The sequence below is a fragment of the Nicotiana tomentosiformis genome, chromosome 11 (genome assembly GCF_000390325.3).
Source record: "Nicotiana tomentosiformis chromosome 11, ASM39032v3, whole genome shotgun sequence".
Lineage (NCBI taxonomy): Eukaryota > Viridiplantae > Streptophyta > Magnoliopsida > Solanales > Solanaceae > Nicotiana > Nicotiana tomentosiformis.
The window spans coordinates 79,430,580-79,452,250 of record NC_090822.1 but is presented as its reverse complement, the minus strand read 5'-3'; the positions used below and the strand labels follow the sequence as shown (position 1 = coordinate 79,452,250).

At 39.5% G+C, this 21,671-nt stretch overlaps 1 protein-coding gene across 1 annotated transcript; it reads left to right on the top strand.

Moving 5' to 3' along the window:
- Positions 1-9,563: 9,563 nt before the first annotated feature.
- On the top strand, positions 9,564-10,799 carry LOC104111735 (nudix hydrolase 17, mitochondrial). The gene is made up of 5 exons (XM_009621492.4): positions 9,564-9,748; positions 9,830-9,917; positions 10,037-10,120; positions 10,228-10,356; positions 10,461-10,799. Exons 1-5 carry the CDS (start codon positions 9,678-9,680, stop codon positions 10,587-10,589), a joined length of 501 nt encoding a protein of 166 aa, XP_009619787.1. The 5' UTR covers positions 9,564-9,677; the 3' UTR covers positions 10,590-10,799.
- Positions 10,800-21,671: the final 10,872 nt, after the last annotated feature.

The following is a 21,671-nucleotide window of genomic DNA, read 5'->3' as shown; positions in this document are numbered from 1 at the left end:
GTTATGGACGAGGGCCGGTTAGGTGTTGATTCGAATGAGGTCGAATGTAACCTATACTTAGTTATGGCCGAGGGTCAGTTAGGTGTTGATTCGAACGAGGTCGAATGTAACCTATACTCAGTTATGGCCGAGGGCAGGTTAGGTGTGGCATTTGTCGGCATTGTGATCATTAAGGCAACATTTCTTTGGTTGTTCATTTGGAGAAATAGAAATAAACTTCATGCATTTGTGCTTTGTTCATACACTTGGAGAAATTTACATATTTTTTCGAGCGTTGGCTGGCATTTCAGTCCTAGTCTATCCAGTCCCTTCATTGGTCGATCTTTAGAAGTATTAAGAGGTCGAGCACTAAACTAGCCGGCTTGTGCGCACTTCAACCTGAAGTATCCCCTCTGTCGCCTCATTAAAAACCTCCTTGAGAAAACCCAATTGGGACAAAACTCAAGTGAGGGGAAAAGAGTACAACTTTGAGGAAGCTTTATCTCTCAAAAGTTAAAGTACTTGAGGTGTGCAATGTTCTGGTTGTTTGGTAGTATCTTTCCTTCCATTGTTTCTAGTTGGAAAAACCCTTTGTTCGCTGTTTTGTACGGGCCGTCCAAATTTGTTCCTAGTTTACCTTCTAGTAGGTCTTTGCTCGCTTGTGTTTTAGCTTTAAGCATGTAGTCCCCGACTTTGAGTTGCCTGATCTTTGCCTTTTTTGTTATAATAGCATTCTGCCTGTTGCATTTGGGCGATCATCCTTACATAGACCATATCTCTTCGTTCTTCAACCTCATCAAGCTCCTGCTTTCTGCTTTCATCGTTATTGGATTTTCTTTCATGGGAGTATCTTAGGCTGGGCTCCCCAACTTTGATCGGTTTTACTGCATCAATCCTATAGACCAATGAGTAGGGCATCTCTCTTGTGCTTGTCTTCGGCATTGTTCGGTAGGCCTAGAGTACTTCCGGTATTATTTTTGGCCACAATCCTTTGACGTCTTCGATTTTCTTCTTCATGATGTTCAGTATCGACTTGTTGAAAGATTTCGCTTATCCGTTGCCCACATGGTGGTATGGCATTGAGAGTATTCTTTTGATGTGCAATTTTTTAATAAACTCTGTGACCTTTTCTCCCGCAAATTATGGTCCGTTGTCTTAGTTGTTCTCTTTGGGGAGACCGAAAGGACATATGATGTTTATTCATATAAAGGCAATCACTTCCTGTTCGCGTATTTGGACGAATACTCCCGCTTCTACCCATTTAGAGAAATAGTCTGTTAAAACCAAAAGAAATCGTATGTTACCTCGTCCTACCGGGAGGGGGCCCACGATGTCCATTCCCCATTTGATGAACGGCCAAGGGGAAGTCACTAAGTGTAGGTTTTCGCCTGCTTGGTGAATCATTGGGGCATACTTTTGGCATTGCTCACATTTTTTCACGACACCCGCGACCTCCTTTTTCATGGTGGGCCAGTAATACCCTGCCCGTATGAGGCATCTGACCAAAGCCCGATTGCCGAAATGAGCTCCACAATGGCCTCCGTGTACTTCCTCAAGAACGCGCAACGTCTGATTCGGGCCCATACATTTTTCTAGAGAGCCGCTGCACATCCTCTTGTACAGGTCGTTTTGAATGATGTTGTACCTTGATGCTTGTATCTGTAATTTCTTGGCTTCTATTTTATTTACTGGAAGTATCCCATCCTTCAAGTATGTAACAATACAGTTACGTCAGTCCCAAGTCAGGTTTATGATTCTTACCTCGATTAGGTCTATTCATGAATTGAAAAGATGGACTATGCCTCTATCTCTGGTTGCAATGTTTTTGCTGGTTGCAGCTAATTAGGCGACGCCATCCGCTTCAGTATTCTATGCTCGGGGAATTTTGTCGAGTTGACATTCGTCGAACTCGGGTAGCAGCTTGCAGATTTTTGTCTGGTACTTTTGTAATCTTTGTTCCTTAGTTTAGAAAGTCCATGTGACTTGGTTGACCACGAGTTGAGAATCGCAGCGCCGTCTTAGCCGCTTCGCTCCGTATTTGAGTACTAGTCTTAATCCTACAATTACAGCCTCATACCGGCCTCGTTGTTAGTCTTTTCTGGGCATCTTATCGACTTGCGAATCACTTCGCCCGTTGGGACTTCAAGTACGAATCCCAGCCTGGACCCTGACGCGTTAGACGCATCGTCAGTGTACAGGACCCAAAGGTCTTGTGTTTGGGGAGAAGCATGGATGGCTTCTTTTTTGACTTCGGTCATTATTTTTGTGCTGAAGTAGGCAACGAAATCTGCGAGGACTTGTGGCTTTATCATTGTTCGTGACCGATATGTGATATCGTGCTTGCTCAATTCGATGGCCCATTTGTCCAACCTACCCGATAGCTCGGGTTTATGAAAAATGCTTCTTAGGGGGAAAGCCGCGACGACCGAGAAGGGGTGGCATTAGAAATATGGTCTAAGCTTCCATGAAGCTACGACTAAGGCCAGAGCCAGTTTTTCTAGGTGGGGGTATCTTGTCTCGGCGTCGACTAGTGTTTTGCTAATATAATAGATGTGAGACTATGTACATTTATTTTTCTGGACTAGGACCGCGCTTATTTATACTTCGGACACGGCGAGATAGACGAGGAGGTGCTGCCCCAGTTTTGGTTTTGAAAGCAATGATGGAGATGACAAGTACACCTTTAACTCCTTCAGGACTTGGGCGCACTCAGGGGTCTATTGGAGGTCGTTATCCTTTTTGAGTACGCCGAAGAATTTATGGCACCTATCAGATGATCGTGAAATGAACCTTGAAAGGGAGACGATACAACCAATCAACCTCTGAACCTATTTTTTGGTGGTCAAATGTTCTGGTATCCCTTCGATGGCCTTGATTTGGTCAGGATTGACCTCAATACTTCGTCGTGACACTAGGAAACCTAAGAATTTTCCGGAGGCCATGCCAAATGCACAATTGTGGGGTTCAGTTTCATTCAATATTGCTTGAGTATGCCGAAGGTTTCTCTCAAGTGGTCGATGTGATCTTCTTTCCTTTTGGATTTGACCAGCATGTCATCTATATAGACTTTCATAATTTTACCGAGTTTGTCTTTGAACATCCTCGTCACCAACCTTTGATAAGTCGCCCCTGCAATTTTCAGCCCGAAGGGAATGACCCTGTAGCAGTACGTCCCCTGATGGGTGATGAAGGTGGTTTTTTCCTGATCCCCTTCCTCTATGAGGATCTGATTATAGCCCGAGTAAGTATCCAAGAAGCTTAGTAGTTCATGTCCGGCCGTTGCGTCGATGAGTTGGTTGATATGGGGTAATGGAAATGAATCATTGGGGCATGCTTTGTTCAGGTCAGTGAAGTCTACGCACATCCACCATTTGCCATTCTTCTTTTTCACCATGACCACGTTGGCGACCCATTGGGGGTATTTCGACTCCCTGATGGAGCCATTTTATAATAACTTTTCTACCTATTCGCGTACTGTGTCATTAATTACGGAGTTGAACTTACACCTAACCTACTTTACTGGGGTGGGGGGTAGAATGGATCGACATTCAATTTGTGTGTGGCAATTTCCTTTGGGATACCTGGCATATCTGTATGGCTGAAAGCAAACAAGTCTGCGTTAGCAGTTAAGAATTGATGAAACTTACCCGATTCCTGAAAAAGTTCAGCCGATGTAAGATTTCTTGTTGTGGTTATTGCTGTCTAACTGAACAGGGTCGAGGCCCTCTACTGTTGATTCTGCAACTTCGGTCGTATCGGGGTCTCTGATGAAGTCCTCGCTGCCGTCACACATCAACCTCGACCATATTGATTTCTATGCCTCTTTTTCTTTGTCCTTTGTTTGTTGGGTAGCTGTACAATCTAGGGCGATGAGGTAGCATTCCTAGGATGTGCGTTTTCCCCCTCATATACTGAATATTCCTCATGGAGTTGGGAATTTGATGACTTGGTATAGGCTGGAGGGGATGGCTCTTATGGGGTGTATCCATGGTCACCCTATTATGGCGTTGTACGCCGTGTCTTGGTCCATGATATGGAATGTGATTTCCAGAGTGATGCCACCTGCTAGGACGGGGATTGTGATCTTGCTAGATGTTCGCTCAACTGCATTGTTAAAGCCCGTTAGTGTGATGCAGCGCGACACTATCTTATCCTCGAGTTTCATTTGTGCAAGTACTCAAGGGTGGATAATGCATGCGCCACTCCCATCGTCTACCATAATGCGCCTCACATCGGTATCAAAAATTCGTAAAGTGATAACAATAGCATCATAGTGAGGGAAAACCAAACCGTTGGTATCTGACTTATGAAAGATGATACTTTCTTCGAGTTCATCGTACCGTTCGTGGATAATCGACCGTTTGAGCTTGTGGGTTATGGTGAACTTCACACTGTTGATGGAAGCATCGTCGTCGCCACCAATGATCATGTGGATGGTACGAGTCTGCGAGGGTGGTTTCGGCAGTCCTTGATGTTGTTCACATCCTCTAGCAAAGTTGGTCCTTCCCCTGTCGCTCAACAACTCTTTAAGGTGTCGTAGAATGTTTACGACATCCTGTCTTAAGGTGATGCAATCTTTTGTTTTATGTCCTCGCTCTTGATGGAACTCGTAAAGGGCGTATAATTTTCTGGTATTCGGGTATGACCTCATCTTTTGTGGCCACTTCACCTTCGGTCCGAGCTTCTCCAAGGCATAGACTATTTCTGTAGGTGACACACAAAAATTGTGTGCGGATAATAAATGGGGCATACCTCTATCGTTCCGGTGAGTCCCTGTTTTTGATCGGGGTGGCCCTTCTTTGCGGCGGAATGAGGACGCAGTGGTGGTTCTGACATATGGTAGATGTCGTTCCCGGTTGGGTTGCGAGGCTGCGAGATCTCTTCTGATATGATTTCTTCGATCTTTCATGGATTCTGCTTGACCGTGATCAGCCGATGGGTCGGCCCATTGAGGTCATCCTCGTCTTCTCGGACTTCGGCGCAATATGTGTTGTGTGTCTCATCCCAAGTAGTTGGGGGAGGGGGGTACTTCATAATCCGACTTAATAGTTTTCTTGTTGCCCTCGAACCTTTTCTGCTCATCCCGTTTTGAAAATATACAACTGCCATCCCCTCTGATACATTCGGCAAGATCATTCTTACCCGATTGAACCGGGCGAGGAAGTCCCTCAGTCCTTCTCCCGGAGACTGTTTGATAGCAAATAAGTCGTTTACTCACGCTTCAGCCTTTTTTGCCCCAGCATGGACCGTTACGAACTTATCGGCCATTTATTCGAAGGTTTCAATAGAACGCGCAGGTAATTGTGAATACCAAGTTAATGCTCCTCCTGTGAGGGTCTCATCAAATATTTTTAACAGAATGAAGGATACTTGTTCCTTGGCGAGGTCATTGCCTTTCACGGTGGTGATGTAGTAAGTTACATGGTCTTCGAGGTTGGTCGCGCCATCATATATTTTCAGATAAGGCGGCATTTTAAAGGTCTTTGGTATGACATGTGGGACGACATCATCACTGTATGGTTGCTCGACAAACCGGCCGGCATCTCTCTTCGGTAAGAGCTTGGGTCGCCCGGTATCTTATCGACCCTTTATTGGTGTTCTCTCATTTGGTCCCGAAGCGCGTTCTTCTCATTTTTCATTTCCTCCACTCTTTTCAAAATGGCCGCGAGGATGTCGTCACTTGGACTATTAATGATATTGTGAGTAATACATGTCATTGGAAGAGGAGGAGGAAATTGATCATGTTGCTCGTCCGCTGGTGGTATAATGCAGGTCCTTGCATTTTCTGTAGCCGAATCCCGGGCGGGCTTATGGATGACGCTGGTTAGCGTATCAGTTAGCCAGGCCTCTAGGAGCTTTTTTAGTGCTGGTGGCGCCTCCTTACCACGGATGTGAAGGCTCCCTTATCAAGAGATTTTGTGATGCTATCATGGGGAGGGGGTGACCCACCTCGCTTGGGGGAGGTATTGGGCATTGCGTCCTCGTCCACTGCTTAAGAGCCCTCATTGATGATGTTCATGAGGTTGGTTGGGAGGTTACTCATTATTCTCATTTTTTCCTCTCTGTTACCTGCCATATTAGATCTATGTATGCAGAGAGAAAAAGGCTATTGTTCTCATTTTTTTTATTACGCTAATAATCAGTGTCAGTTGTAGATCCAGAAGAAACTAAAAGATTTAACTAGATAATCCTCACAGACGACGCCAAATTATATGACCGAAAAGTATAACTTTCTGCTAAAACTTTCGGCTCAATATTGGAGAAAAGATGTATTTCTATTAATTTGGGCGTCATGTTGTTTGGCTTCTGATTTAGGCATCATGTATAAGTAGTGAAATACGAATTCAGATGTAAAAAGGCAAGGACTCTTAGGTTCCATTTAGCTTTTTACAGCTGAAAATGTCTAAAGCTGTCATTAGATCACATCCTATGACCTAGTCCCTAAATCATGTAATTTATATATGTAGAGAAAAATCTAGTACCTTAATCTTTAAATAGTATCATAACATGTGCTCCAATGGTTCCATTATTCCTAACCACTAGGAAAAGTCTCACCAAATGCAGATCACTCGGTTGGAGATTGGATCCAGTCCACTTAATTATTAAAGTCAATCACATTAATTTCGTGAGGAAATACAAAGATTCTTTTGATATTATTAATTTTTAGTTATTAGAGTACTTGTCCCTGTTCTATCTAGTTGTAGGAGGAAAATGAGACCTTTTTACGAAAAGTCGATTATTATACTTGTCTAATTCTATTATTAGTGAAACAAATGATTCCTAAAAACAAAAAGCAAGGTGAGATGGATTGAAGTATGATAGCATAATTCAGAAGAAAAGGTAAAAAGTGGTGATGAGTTCTGCAATTATTATTTATATTAGTAACTAGAAGTAATGTTTTTGGATGATTTTGTGTTGTTAGTTTGGATATACTAGAATATTTTTGATAAAAGAAAAGTCATTTTCTGGACTCATTGAAATACTACCTTCGATCCCAACTATTAATTACTCCAGTTGTTTCGATATATTGAATATGTATCAATATCTTAATTTGACATATTAAAAAATACAGTATTAGTTTTTTATTCAAATTTAAATTGCGGCTCAAATAAGTGGAGCGACGATGAAGTAAGACATCTAGTAGAAAGATAAAGGCTAGTTTATGCTAATATTACTCTTATGATTAAAGCTTTACATGTCTTTGTGCAGGAACAAATATAATATAGACAAGATCAGAAGTACCAAATTAATATTCATCATTAAAGTCCAATAATATACGTCGTTATCATTAATTACTAAAATAACTGGCCGGTGGAAGTTGACTTTCTATTTACATCGAAATAATTGTGTCAAAGGACCAAGTAAGCCTAAGAACAGTTAACTAATCGTAAGAACAACGACTATTGTGAAAAAGACATCTTAAAAATGATAATTCTAATCGGAAAGCAATCAGTAATGTAAAAAATGCCAAATTGCTTAATAGTAACATCTCGGTATAAGGTTATTATTATCATATTTTCACATCTGTGGATTCATTTAATTTCTTACGAAAATGAGAAGCACCGGTGGTGAATTTATTAGTTATAATAAAGTTACCTGAGGAAACTGGTTGCTGTTTACATTAAAAATTTATTATTATTACACATGCAGTTTTTTGTATAAAATTAGGAAAATCAATCGAAAAGAAAGAAAAAAAGTTATTTACTGACACTTATTAAGTATTATTGAGAGTATAACTTATATACATGGTCAATATAAAAATATTTACACAACCAAGTTACTTTTACCTGTTATAACTAGTTTATTTTAAGATTTACAAATCCTCATTTTATGGAAGAACATTACGTATAACTAATCTTTTGGGTGATCTAATAATTTAAAATTTTAAAATATTAAATAGAGTATACTTTTATTTAGTTATTTATATCTTAAATATGGTCTTTAACATGCAGGTTAGACTTTATATATGCGCCAACCGTTGAAAAGATTTGTTTAATAATGCGTGATGTTTGCCCTTTAAAAAACAAAACTTACATTTGTCTTTTATAACAATTTAAATTTGTTTGATGATCACAATTTGATTTAGTTTTATCCTAGAGTTAATGAAATCAAGCCGTGTATATACCACTTAACATGTCGTAGATAAAATTAACAAGATTATAAGTTACGCAACTGCTGGAAAGAACTGAATTTAGGATAAAGAAGTCCATCAATTTTCAACCATTCTGCCTTCTAACATATTCAAAAGATACCTTGTAAGCATCACTAACTAAACGAAAGAAATGCTAAGTACTATTCACAAACAAATGAAATAACAATTTTCTTAATCTAATGTAAACATGATTTGCCAAAGGAGTAAAGCTTGTTAAAAAGGAAATAATATAAAGTACAGAATAAACTTAATGCACTGAAAGACCACGTAGGAGACACGTTGGGTAACTAATTAAATAATATTCTTTCCCGATCGCATTTTTAAAAAAATACTCCCTCCGTTTCAATTTCAATTTATGTTAACACATTTAAGGACACGGAGTTTAAGAAAAAAGAAAAGACTTTTGAATTTGTGATGTAAAATGAGACACATATATTTTGTGTGGCTATAAATCATTGCATAAAGTTAAATTGTTTCCAATTAAAAAAAGTGGTCATTTTTTTTGGCACGAACTAAAAAAAAAATTGGTTCACATAAATTGAAACGGAAGAAATATTCTTTTTCTAGAATGAGACACATGAACCATTCTGTAGTTATAAAGTCAAAAATCCCAGCCCAGTAAGATCCAGCAGGAATCAGGATATTAGTTTAATGATACCTATTAACAAAAGATATTCCAAAACATGAATAAAAAATTATTGCATTTAATTACTTCTCCGCATCAAACAACTTCTCTTGTGTTTCTTCTTCTTCTTTTTTTTACCTTTTATTTGAGAGTTACGACTAAGCTATGGTTTATTTTTCCAATGCCGAATTAAGTTATTCCAAATGATTCGCGAGAAGAAAAATTAATTGCTCCTTAAAATAGTGGAGTACTAAATAAATCTATATAGCAACATTGTCATTAACCAATCATTAATGCCCCTAATAATTACAAGACAAATAATAGAGAGTAAACTAATAATAATAAAAAGAAAAGAACTAATTTAAGTTTTGTACATTAACAAACATAGAAAATTTATTACTATCATGACATGTTGATCTACTATAACAAGGACCTCTTTATATTAAATTTAATATTGTTAGCGAGAGAATAAAATAATAGCATAGAGAAAAAAAATAATAGCTTATTATAATTGATTAAATTACAGTGATAGTTTAATTTTTTTTATGGTATACTACTCTCTTTGTTCTAAATTAGGTTATATTCTTTTCACTTTAGTCATCCTAATAAGGCTTAAGAAAGTTACAAAGATGGAAGGCGACGTGAGTATGGTGACACGCTTCTACTTCATATAACACGCATCCGCGGTTTTCGTCAGCTAACACAAACAAATAATTAATTTTATTTTTATTTTTTTGAGAGGGGTCCGCTGGTTTTGCCATATGTATGCTCTCTATTTAAAGCCCTTAGACAAATCCAACTTCATGAATTCTTTTCTCTTCCATTTCATAAATCTTCTCTATATATCTATATATTTTTTGTGTAAACAGTAAACACCTTTGTTCAATTCTTATAAGGCTTGTCTGAATTTTTGTGGGAAAAATGGTTTGTATGGTTTCTCGTACAGGAAGGCAATTGCAGAGGTACAATAAAGGCCGCCGCCTTGTTGTTGGGTAGGTCTTCGTTTGACGTAGATTTTCTGTTTGGCGTTTTTGGGTGTTAATATTAATTCTGCAAATTTTCCATTGTTGCAGATGTATTCCATATAGATTTACAAGAAATGGTGAATTTGAGGTCCTTGTAGTTAGTTCTCAGAAGGGTCATTCAATGATGTTTCCCAAGGTACATACTCATTTAATTATCACTCTGAATTAGTTTTCATTCATATTTCATTTTTTATATAGTATATATTTACTTTGGATCATCGCCTATTAATAACACAAATATATGTGAATTTGCAGGGAGGATGGGAGCTAGATGAATCTGTTGAAGAAGCAGCTTCTCGTGAATCCCTCGAAGAAGCTGGTGTTCTTGGCATTGTTCAGGTCTTTATCATATTTCTATTTTTTCATCATGTTTTTAATTATGTATTAATTTTTAATAAAAATATATATAATAAGAATTATTAATAAAGTGTTTGCTTCTGATTCAGTGTGAATTAGGAAAGTGGAGATTCAAGAGCAAGAGTCAAGCCATCTATCATGAAGGTTACATGTTTCCAATGCTTGTTACAGAACAACTTTCTCTTTGGCCTGAGCAAAATGTGAGAAGAAGAGCATGGGTAAGTATTTAAAAGAAATATAAGTACTACTTATCATTGAAAAATCAAGATTTTAAAGTTGAAACTGAAGTCACTTACAATTTTTGTTTAATTATATCATGCAGATGAATGTGGAAGAAGCAAGTGAATCTTGTCAACAATGGTGGATGAAAGAAGCCCTTGAGAGATTAGTTGAAAGGCTGAATTCATCAGATATTGACAAAGAAGCTGTTCTTTCAAGTTCTCTTAGCTAGAAAAATAAAAATAAAAATTCATTTTCTTTAGGATTTTGTAAATAGAGCTATAGAGAAACAAAAAAGTCCAAGGATCATCATAACTGATGGATGCTCAAAGGGACTCCACAACTGTATCATTATCACATTCTGACAGATTTGGAAAATAACTGTATGATTATGATTCGGACAGATTCGGGGTTTGAAAAAACAAAATCCACTTTCTCTCTCCATCTGTTGATGTAGATTTTCAAGTAAATTTTCAAAGGAAACCTATCATTAGAAGTTGTTGAACAATTTGTATTTTTTTTAATGGTTCGTAGAAGGGGCAAAATTGTCCTTAAACTATTAAAAATAGCTCAATTTTACTTGCATATTTGTTTGGTTTCGATGTCCGAGGTGTTCGGGATTGATTTGGAAAAGTGATTATCAATTTAGAAGCTTTAAGTTGGAAGAATTAACTAAGGATTGACTTCTGGGTAAATGACCTCGGATCAACTGTAACGGCCCGGCCAGTTGTTTTGAGAATTTAAGTCCCGTTCGGCGGCATAATGCCCTGAGAAGCTTCGTATTATGTGTATTGACTTGCGTGCGTGGTTGAATTCAGTTACCGGATGATTCGGAGTGATTTGGGACACTTAGTCCCTAAAACGGAAGCTTAAGTTTTAGGATTTTGACCGTAGTTGGAATTGTATGAAGACGACTCCGGAATGGAGTTCCAGCGGTTCCGTTAGCTCCGTTGGGTGATTTTGGACTTAGGAGCGTGTCCGGACGTTGAATTTGAGGTATGTAGCTAATTTATGCTTGAAATGGCGAAAGTCAAACTTTCGGAGATTTTGACCGGAAGTGAACCTTTGGATATTGGGGTCAGATGCGATTCTGAGAGTTGGAGCAACTCTGTTATGTTATTTGGGACTTGCCTGTAAAATTTGACGTCATTCCGGGTTGATTTGATAGGTTTCGGCACTAGTTTTAAAAGTTGGAAGATTTGAAAGTTCATAAGTTTGATTCTTGGTGCGATTCATAGTTTCGACGTTGTTTGACATGATTTGAGACCCCGAGCGAGTCCGTGTTAAGTTATGGAACTTGTTGGTATGTTTAGACGGGGTCTTGGGGGCCTCGGGTGTGTTTCGGATGGGCTACGGGCCATTTTCTTCTATTTTTGAACTGTTGTTTCTGTCTTCTGGTGTTCTTCTTCGCAATCGCGAAGTGCCTTTCGCGTTCGCGAAGTGTTATTGCTGAGCACCTCATAATTCTTTTTCGCGTTCGCGTTCAACCTCTCACATTCGCGAAGGTTTGCCTTTCCCTTCACCGCGTTCGTGTTTAGTCACCCGCGTTCGCGAAGCACTTCCTCGCAGCCTCACATTCCTTTTTCGTGTTCACATCCATCCTTCCGCATTTGCGTAGGTCATCGTTCCCTCTTCTTCGCGTTCGCATCACTTCTTTCGCGTTCGCGAAGGGTTTTCTTGGCAGCCTTAATTTTCTTCTTCGCGAACACGACCCTTTCTCCGCGTTCGTGATGCATAAAGACCTGGGCAGAATATAAGATCTTCAAATCGAGGGTTAGACCATTTTTATCATATCTTGACTTGTAGAGCTCGATTTTGAGCGATTCTTTGTGAATTTTTCAATCAAATCGATTGGGTAAGTGTTCTTCACCTAGAATTTATTTTATTTCATGATTTTATCTTTATTTTTATCATTTAATTTGTGTTTTGAGTCGAGGAAAATGGAGGTTTTTGAAGAAAAATTTCAAATGAGAAATCATGATTAGAGGGACGAAATGGTATCAGAATTTGATAAATTTAGTATGGTTGAACTCGTCTCAGAATGAGCGTTCGGGTTTTGTGAAATTTGTCGGGTTTCGAGGTGCGGGCCTGGGGGCCGACTTTTGGGTCGATTTTTAGATTTCGAAAAATATAGAGGCTTTATGATCCAGAATAGTTTCTTATGAGTTTTATTTGTGCTTTGAAGTTATTTTGGTTAGATTTGAGCCGTCCGGAGGTCATTTCACCCGAGAAGTTCATTTTAGAGTATCGGTTTGTCTACTTTGAGGTAAGTATCTTGCCTAACTTCGTGTGGGGGAACTACCCCTTATGATTTGAGTTTTCTATGATAATTGTAGTCCGTGTACGCGAGGTGACGAGTACGTGCTCGGACTTATTTGTGAAAAATTGGCCTTTTAAGGTTCTTAGGCCCTTGTATTCACTGAATATGCAGTTGTTCTTGTTATGATTACGCTTCTTAATTACTAGTTTCACCTCTACCTGCTTAATTAGAATTGATTGCTTCATGATTCACTCTTATTGCTTATTTTATTCGTATGTGCCTTAACTGAAATTATTACCTTTCTATTGCCATGTTATCCTTTCCCTAACTGCTTATCTTTAATTGAAATTTTTACTATCTCTTCTGTAAATGTTCAGCCTTAATTGAGGTTATGGTTACCCTTCCGCTGCTTCTTCTTAGCTGAATTTGTTGTATCTCTTTCCTAATTGCCCAGCCTTAAAAGAAGTTAGATATCCTATATTTTGGTTCACTTGTCCTTATTTGGAATTATTCAAATTGTGTTAGCTTTCTCGTTGTCGAACTGTATATGTGGACCATTGTTACATAGTATTTCCTTTCTTATTGAGATGTTCTTATTATGACTAGCATTACCCAATTGTGGCTACTCCTTGTGAATTATTTCCTCTGTTTCTTTAAGTTCTGGAATCTCTGAGTTGACTTGTTTGTTGTACCCTTGTATTATTGTCATTGTTGTTGTTGTTCTTGTTTTTAGGTTGCACAGGGTTTCTTCCATGCTATTGTTACTATTGATATTTGCACATATGGCGTGACAAGGCGAGATATATATATGTGGGTTGCGCATGTGGCGAAATAAGGTGGGAACATTATTATGCATGTGTGGCGAGACAAGGCGGGCATTTATTTTATTATTGCACACGTGGCGAGACAAGGTGGGTTATGTCAGGATTGATTTGTGATGACTTGTGATGGCCTGGGGAAATTCTTGTTGTTGATACTTGTGTAGTGGTACACTTACCTGTGTGAGCTTTATCTTGTGGAAAGTTGTGTGAAAACATTCTATGTGCTTTCCATTTCTTTTCCTGTACTTACTAGCTGGCATGAACTTTGTTAGGACACTTGCACAAGCATACACGTAGTTGAGCACTCTTATCGGTTAAGAAGTTTTCTTGATATTGTTAAGTATAGATAAACACCTTTGTTTACTTGCCTTCTATGTGAAAATGGCTTTATTTGGCACATGAGTCGTCAGTGCGGTTATGAAGTGTAATGAGAGCATAGTATGCTAAGTGTTAGGGTTCAGGTATTGAAAACCCGTGAGTTGTGAATAGTATGAGGTTCGGTACCTCGTGGAGTTTATTGACTAAAGCCCGGTGTGAAAGCTGTCGTATTGTTGAGTTTTTACTTGTCCTTTCTTTATCTGTGAGTATCGGACTTAGGTTGTGTTCCCATTCATTCTTCTATGTCATTATTATTTTGTTTCGCTGATAGTTATTGTTTTCCTTCCCTATTGCAATTACCGTATTAATTGCCACTTCACGTAGTTTTTATGTAGATATCATACTCTGTTGTTTCTATACTTATACTTGTTCAGGTTATTTAGTCTAGTAGGTGTCTTGACTGTTACTCGTCTCTACTCTACTGAGGTTAATCTTGATACTTGTTGGGTACCGCCATGGTAAACTCATACTACACTTCTAAATATTTTTGTGCAAATCCAGGTATTTCGAAGTCAGTTGATCATTAGCTAGCTATGCGGACTATTGTTGTGGAGACTCAAGGTAAATATGATGCTGCGTTCGCAGGCTTCAGAGTCACTTTCTGATTTGTATTCATACTGTTACTTTATTTCAAATAGTTGTATTTAGAAACTTGTAGCAAACTCTATAGATCTTATGACTTGTACTACCAGTTTTGGGAATTGTAAATTTTATAGAGATTTCTATTTCAAAAATTGTTAGATATTATTTAATTATTGTTGTTATTCACTAAATATTAGGCTTACCTAGTCCCTAAGACTAGGTGCCATCACGATACCCAATGGAGGAAAAATTGGGTCGTGACAGTTGGTATCAAAGCTCTAGGTTCATAGGTGCTACGAGTCATAAGCGAGTTTAGTAGAGTCTTGTGGATCGGTACGGAGACGCCTGTACTCATCTTCGAGAGGCTACAAAACTATTAGGACAGTTTCACTTCCTTCATTCCTATCGTGCGAGTTCATTGGTCTCGAAGTTTGAACTTTTATCATTCCATTCTCTCACAAATGGTGATGACACGAGCTGCAGTTGCTGATGACGTTACCCCCAGAGCAGATGTCGCTAGGGGCAGATGCAGAGGCCGACGAGGAGCACGTGCCGCACTTAGGGCACCTACCAGAACAGCAGTTGAGGAGCCGCCAGTAGTTCCAGTTGGGGGCAGGTATCGGAGGTGCCTGCTGTTACCCCGGACTTCAGGAGACCTTAGCACAGTTCCTGAGCATGTTTGGCACATTGGCTCCGGCGGGGTTGATTCCGATTGCACCAGCTATTTCACAGACCGGGGGAGGAGCTCAGACTTCCGCCGCCCATACTCCAGAGTAGAGAGTTTATGTTGGTCAGGTTTCAGGTGTTATGGCGACACAACCTGTGGTCCCAGTTCAGCCCGTGGTTAGGGCAGCAACATCTGAGGAAGAACAGCTTAGACTTGAGAGGTACAAGAAGTACCACCCTCCTACCTTCAGTGGATTGGCGACAGACGATGCCCGGGGTTTCCTGGAGGAGTGCCATCGCATTCTTCGTACTATGGGTATTGTGGAGAGGAGCGGGGTTGATTTTGTTACGTTCTAGCTCAGGGGAATGACTTATCAGTGGTGTCGGGCGTATAAGTTGGGTAGCCCGGACGAGTCAGCTTCACTTTCATGGGTTTAGTTTTCAGATATGTTCCTGAGAGAGTTTGTACCTAAGTCCTTTCCAGATGCATGGTGCATAGAGTTTGAGCAGTTGCGCTAGGGCACTATGTCAGTATCAGAATATGCCGTTAGATTCAGTGATTTGGCCAGACATGTACCTGCTTTGGTCGCTACAGTTAGAGAGCATGTATGTAGATTCATTGAGGGGCTCATGCATGATATTCGGTTCAACATGGCTCGGAGTTGGAGTCGAATGTTTCACTTCAGCAGGTGGTAGGGATCACTCACCGGATAGAGGGCATGTGGGATCAGGAGAGAGAGGACAGACGAGGCCAGGAGAGAGAGGGCAGGCGAAGTTAGGAGAGAGAGAGAGGACAGGGAGGCGAGGAGGCCTCGTAGACCGGAGAGATCTACTGGTCCTTATTTTGGAGGCTGGGTATGACATGGTAGAGGTTTTGTGGGTCAGCCAGTTTAGTTTGCACTTCAGGCTTCGCACAGTATTTCAGGTGCTCATGGGTCTCAGAGTACCCGTACCGCACAGTTCCCATAGCCACGTCAGCAGATAGGTTGCTTCGAGTGTGGAGATACCAGCCATAGGGTGAGAGATTGTCCTAGACTCCGGACATGTGTGTCGCAGTGGAGTATTCAGGCGAGTAGAGGGCGCCCAGGAGGGAAGGCCCGACCCGTTGATGTGTTTCATATAGTAGGCTTAAGGCTGTTACACCAGATGATGCCTTACATGTATGCTTTTGATTTGTTATAGAGGGGTACCATTTGTATTTTGTTTCAATTTTGCTTATCGGGGTAAGTCCCCTATTTGTTGCTCCACCTATGGGTGAGTTCATGACTTAGTATTCTGTATATGTGTTTGCCCCTGTTGGGAGAATCTATGAGTGGTAGCCCGCGTCTATCGTTTGTTTCTATTCATTATTGAGAGTTTTGAGGCTAGAAGTGAATTCCTGTTGTCCATTATGGTAGGTTTGATGTGATTCCTGATTAATTTGGTTACGATTTGTGATTTGATATTCTACCGGGGTAAGAGTTTAGTAAGTATTGTGATTTTATTGGCAGAATTGAGTTAGTGGAAGATTTCCATTGGTATGATGTGTATTCGACTTATAATTCCGAGTTGAGGGTGAGACCCTCGCGATTCCATGTGATTTGATATGTTTGAGTCAGGCTGCATGCCGCGATGGAAGTTATATCGGGATGAGATCCTTGTGATTTGTTCATATACCTTGATTCTTCCTTTTTAAAATTGATTCGTAGTATGGTACTGATAGAGAGTTGTTCCTGTCGGGCTTGTTTGATATTTCTCTTATGTGTTTCTCTTTACATATTCAGTCATTTTTGTTCTGTGCTTCTTGAGTTTTAGCTTGCGGGGTGCGTGCCCGGTGGTGTTAGTTGTGACTTGTTGATTCGGGTGTATAGTTAAGAGGTCTTCATGTTTCTTTCATCATTGTCAGTGTTGTGGAGGTTTGAAATAGGGTTCTAACGGATATGAGGCTAATTGTCGGTGCTGGTTTTGATTACGGGTAGCTATTATGATCAGAAATGTTATTATGGGCCTATGTGTTGTGTGTCATGTTGAGTGGTCGTACCTTGTGGGTGTAGGCATGAGTTGTTGCAGCTGGTTGAGACTGATACCGGGTATGGATTTAGAATTGGGTCTTTTGGATATGAACGGAAGGTGAGAATTTTGGCTCTAAGGCTTATCGGTGTTTGTAGAAAGGATAAATTACAGTTGAGATGGTGTCGTCAGGCTTATATGGATTGGGGTGGCGTGGGGTCACCCGTAGGTGTATGTTCGATATGTGCTCTTAGTGATTTGAAGACTTCGAGGCGATTCTTGGCACGTTCGAGGACGAACATTTGTTTAAGAGGGGAAGGATGTAACGACCCGGTCGGTCGTTTTGAGAATTTAAGTTCCATTCGGCGGGATAAGGCCCTGAACAGCTTCGTATTATGTGTATTGACTTGCGTGCATGGTTGAATTCAGTTACCAGATGATTCACAGTGATTTGGGACACTTAGTCCCTAAAATAGAAGTTTAAGTCTTAGGATTTTGACCGTAGTTGGAACTGGGTGAAGACGACTCTGGAATGGAGTTCTGGCAGTTTCGTTAGCTCTGTTAGGTGATTTTGGACTTAGGAGCGTGTCCGGACGGTGAATTTGAGGTCTGTAGCTGATTTAGGTTTGAAATGGCGAAAGTCGAATTTTCGGAGATTTTGACCGGAAGTGGACTTTTTGATATAGGGGTCGGAATGCAATTCTGAGAGTTAGAGCAACTCCGTTATGTTATTTGGAACTTGCCTGCAAAATTTGACATCATTCCGGGTTGATTTGATAGGTTTCGGGACGAGTTTTAGAAGTTGTAAGATTTGAAAGTTCATAAGTTTGATTCTTGATGTGATTCGTAGTTTCGATGTTGTTTGACATGATTTGAGACCCCGAGCGAGTCCGTGTTAAGTATGAAACTTGTTGGTATGTTTAGACGGGGTCACGGGGGCCTCGGGTGTTTTTCAGATAGACTACAAACCATTTTCTTGTATTTTTGAACTGCTGTTTCTGTCTTCTAGTGTTCTTCTTCACAATCGCTAAGTGCCTTTCGTGTTCGCGAAGTGTTACTGTTGACCACCTCATCATTTTTCTTCGCGTTCGCGAAGGTTTGCCTTTACCTTCGCGTTAGTGAAGCACTTCCTGGCAGCTTCACTCTATTCTAATTGCAGTCCCTGTACGCGAGGTGACAAGTACGTGCTCGAACTTATTTGTGAAAAATTGGCCTTTTAGGGTTCTTAGGCCATTGTATTCACTGAATATGTAGTTGTTCTTGTTATGATTACTCTTCTTAATTACCAGTTTCACCTCTACCTGCTTAATTAGAATTGATTGCTTCATGATTCACTCTTATTGCTTATTTGATTCGTATGTGCCTTAACTAAAATTGTTACCTTTCTATTGCCATGTTATCCTTTCCCTAACTTCTTATCTTTAATCAAAAATTTTACTATCTCTTCTGTAATTGTTCAACCTTAATTGAGGTTATGGTTACCCTTCCGCTTCTTCTTCTTAGCTGAATTTGTTGTATCTCTTTCCTAATTGCCCAACCTTAAAAGAAGTTAGATATCCTATATTTTGGTTGACTTGTCCTTATTTGGAATTATTCGACTTGTGTTAGCTTCCCCGTTGTCGAACTGTATATTGTGGACCATTGTTACATAGTATTTCCTTTCTTGTTGAGATGTTCTTATTTGTCGTACCCTTGTATTATTATCATTGTTGTTGTTGTACTTATTATTGGGTTGCATGAGGTTTCTGTCGTACTATTATTACTATTGATATTTGCACATGCGGCGTGACAAGGCGGGATATATATATGTGGGTTGCGCATGTGACGAGACAAGGCGGCTATTTATTTTACTATTGCACACGTGGCGAGACAAGGTGGGCTGTGTCAATGATTGATTTGTGATGACTTGTGAGGGCCTGGGGGCATTCTTGTTGTTGATACTTGTGTAGTGGTACACTTACCTGTGTGAGCTTTATCTTGTGGAAAGTTGTGTGAAAACATTCTACGTGCTGTCCATTTCTTTTCTTGTACTTACTAGCTGGCATGAACTATGTTAGGACACTTGCACAAGCATACACGTAGTTGAGCACTCTTATCGGTTAAGAAGTTTTCTTGATATTGTTGAGTATAGATGAACACCCTTGTTTACTTGCCTTCTATGTGATAATGACTCTATTTGGCACATGAGTCGTCAGTGCGGTTATGAAGTGTAATGAGAGCATAGTATGCTAAGTGTTAGGGTTCAGGTATTGAAAACCCGTAAGTTGTGAATAGTATGAGGTTTGGTACCTCGTGGAGTTTATTGACTAAAACCCGGTGTGAAATCTGTCGTATTGTTGAGTTGTTACTTGTCCTTTCTTTATCTGTGATTATCAGTCTTAGCCTGTGTTCCCATTCATTCTTCTATGTCACTATTATGGTGTTCCGCTGATAGTTGTTGATTTCCTTCCCTATTGCAATTACCGTATTAATTTTCATTTTGCGTAGTCTTTATGTAGATATCATACTCTGTTATTTCTATACTTATACTTGTTTAGGTTATTTAGTCTAGTAGGTGTCTTGACTGTTTCTTGTCACTACTCCACTGAGGTTAGTCTTTATACTTGCTGGGTCCCACCGTGGTGTACTCATACTACACTTATGTATATTTTTGTGCAGATCCAGGTATTTCGAAGTCAGTTGATCATTAGCTAGTTGTGCGGATTGTTGCTGTGGAGACTCAAGGTAAACCTGTTGTTGCGTTCGCAGGCTTCAGAGTCACCTTCTGATTTGTATTCGTACGGCTACTTTATTTCAAAGTGTTGTATTAAGAAAATTGTAGCAAACTCTGTAGAGCTTATGACTTGTACTACTGGTTTTGGGAATTTTAAATTTTATAAAAATTTTCATTTCAAAAATTGTTAGATATTATTTAATTGTTGTTGTTAATCAGTAAATGTTAGGCTTGCCTATTCCCTAAGACTATGTGCCATCACGATACCCAACAGAGGGAAAACTGGGTCGTGACATCAATATTATTATGGTTCCATTGATCCGGATGGTGATCTTGGACTTGGCCATATACCCGAATTTGATTTCTGAGGTTCATAGGTGATTTTGAGGATAGCTGTCAAAAGTTGGAATTTTGAAGGTGTTGGAATTGGCTTAGTTTGACATAGAGTGGACTTTGAGTCTATTGGATCCCGTTTGGTATTCTGAGCCTTGGGGAAGGTTCGTGTTGTCACATTGGACTTGTATGTGAAATTTGGTTCCATTATGAGATGTTTAAAAGTGATTCAGACACTTGAGTTTCATACGAGTTAAGCTTAAGAATTTGAATAGACCACGATCAAATATTTGACTTAACGAGTTCGGATTCATGATGTAAAACTTTCAGCATGTTTATACTATGATTTTTGACTTGTCCGCAAGTTTTGGTTAGATTCGGATGAGTTTCAGATAGATTTGGGTTGTGTCGCGCTCTTAATTGATATTTTAGAATTATATTTTTGGGAATAAAGGGTACCATATTAATAAAATAACCTATAAATTGTGTTTTAACTTAACATTAGATTCATATCGTGATTTCGGAACCATAGCAACAAGAATCGTCGAATTCCGAGGTCGTATGAGAGAGTTATGCCCATTTTTGTATCACGAGAGATTGCTGGTTTCTGGTGCAAACTTATGTTCTTCGCGAACGCAAGGAGGGTCCTGAGAAGGCAAAAAAGGAATTATGGGTTGATAAGACAATGCAAAAAATTTCTCTTCGCGAAGGCGATGATTATGAAATCACCTGGACAGTATTTTAAATTTGCAAATTGAACGTTGTAGTATTTAGAGCATATTTTAAATTCTATAGCTCCGTTTAAGGTGATTTTCACGATGTTCTTCTCAATTTCGAAAGGGGTAAGTATCTAACCTTTATTTTAATATTTTTTTGTGATTATTTTTGTTGGTAATCATTTTTATCCAAGGTTGAGTTTGGTAAATCCTTGATATGAGGGCCTATTCATGGACGAAATTGGATCATTTTATGAAAATAGACTACATAAGTTATGAGTAATTTTATTTTTTAATCTACTTCGAAATCTGGTGCGTTGGCCCGGGGTTTACTTTTGTTGACTTTCTTACGGGGTTGAGAATTTGCTTCTAATTGATAAATTATGGGTTCTTAAGTATATTTTGACTAGTTTGCACGTTCTTTGACTAATTTCGGCTTGTTCGGCATTGCTTTGAGGTGTTAGAGCATGTTGGCGCCGGTTATCATATTTCGAAGCGAGGTAAGTCTCTTGTCTAATCTTGTAAGAGGAAATATCCCTGTAGGTATTCTATATGGTATATGCTTTGTGTTATGGGAGCTGCGTACGTACGAGGTGACGAGCGTCCGTACTTATGTTAGATTTTTTTATTTGTCCGGGTAGACTTACATATATTCCATGCTTTAAGTGCACTACTTGAGTTAATATTGCGCGTTTAAATGCTTTATTTCATGATTTAGCTTGAGAGTCACTACAAGAAATTAGATTATTAGTGGCAACATATAGCAGCGACCCTCTAGGTTGCTATAATAGCTATATTAGCAGCGACATCTAAAGTCGTTGCAGAAGGATAATTTTAAGCAGAGACTTATTTTAGG

Coding starts and splice junctions, on each gene's coding strand:
- LOC104111735 (XM_009621492.4), top strand. CDS start 9,678: ATGGTTTGTATGGTTTCTCGTACAGGAAGGCAATTGCAGAGGTACAAT. Junction 9,749..9,829: donor GGCCGCCGCCTTGTTGTTGG/GTAGGTCTTCGT, acceptor CCATTGTTGCAG/ATGTATTCCATATAGATTTA. Junction 10,357..10,460: donor ATGTGAGAAGAAGAGCATGG/GTAAGTATTTAA, acceptor TATATCATGCAG/ATGAATGTGGAAGAAGCAAG.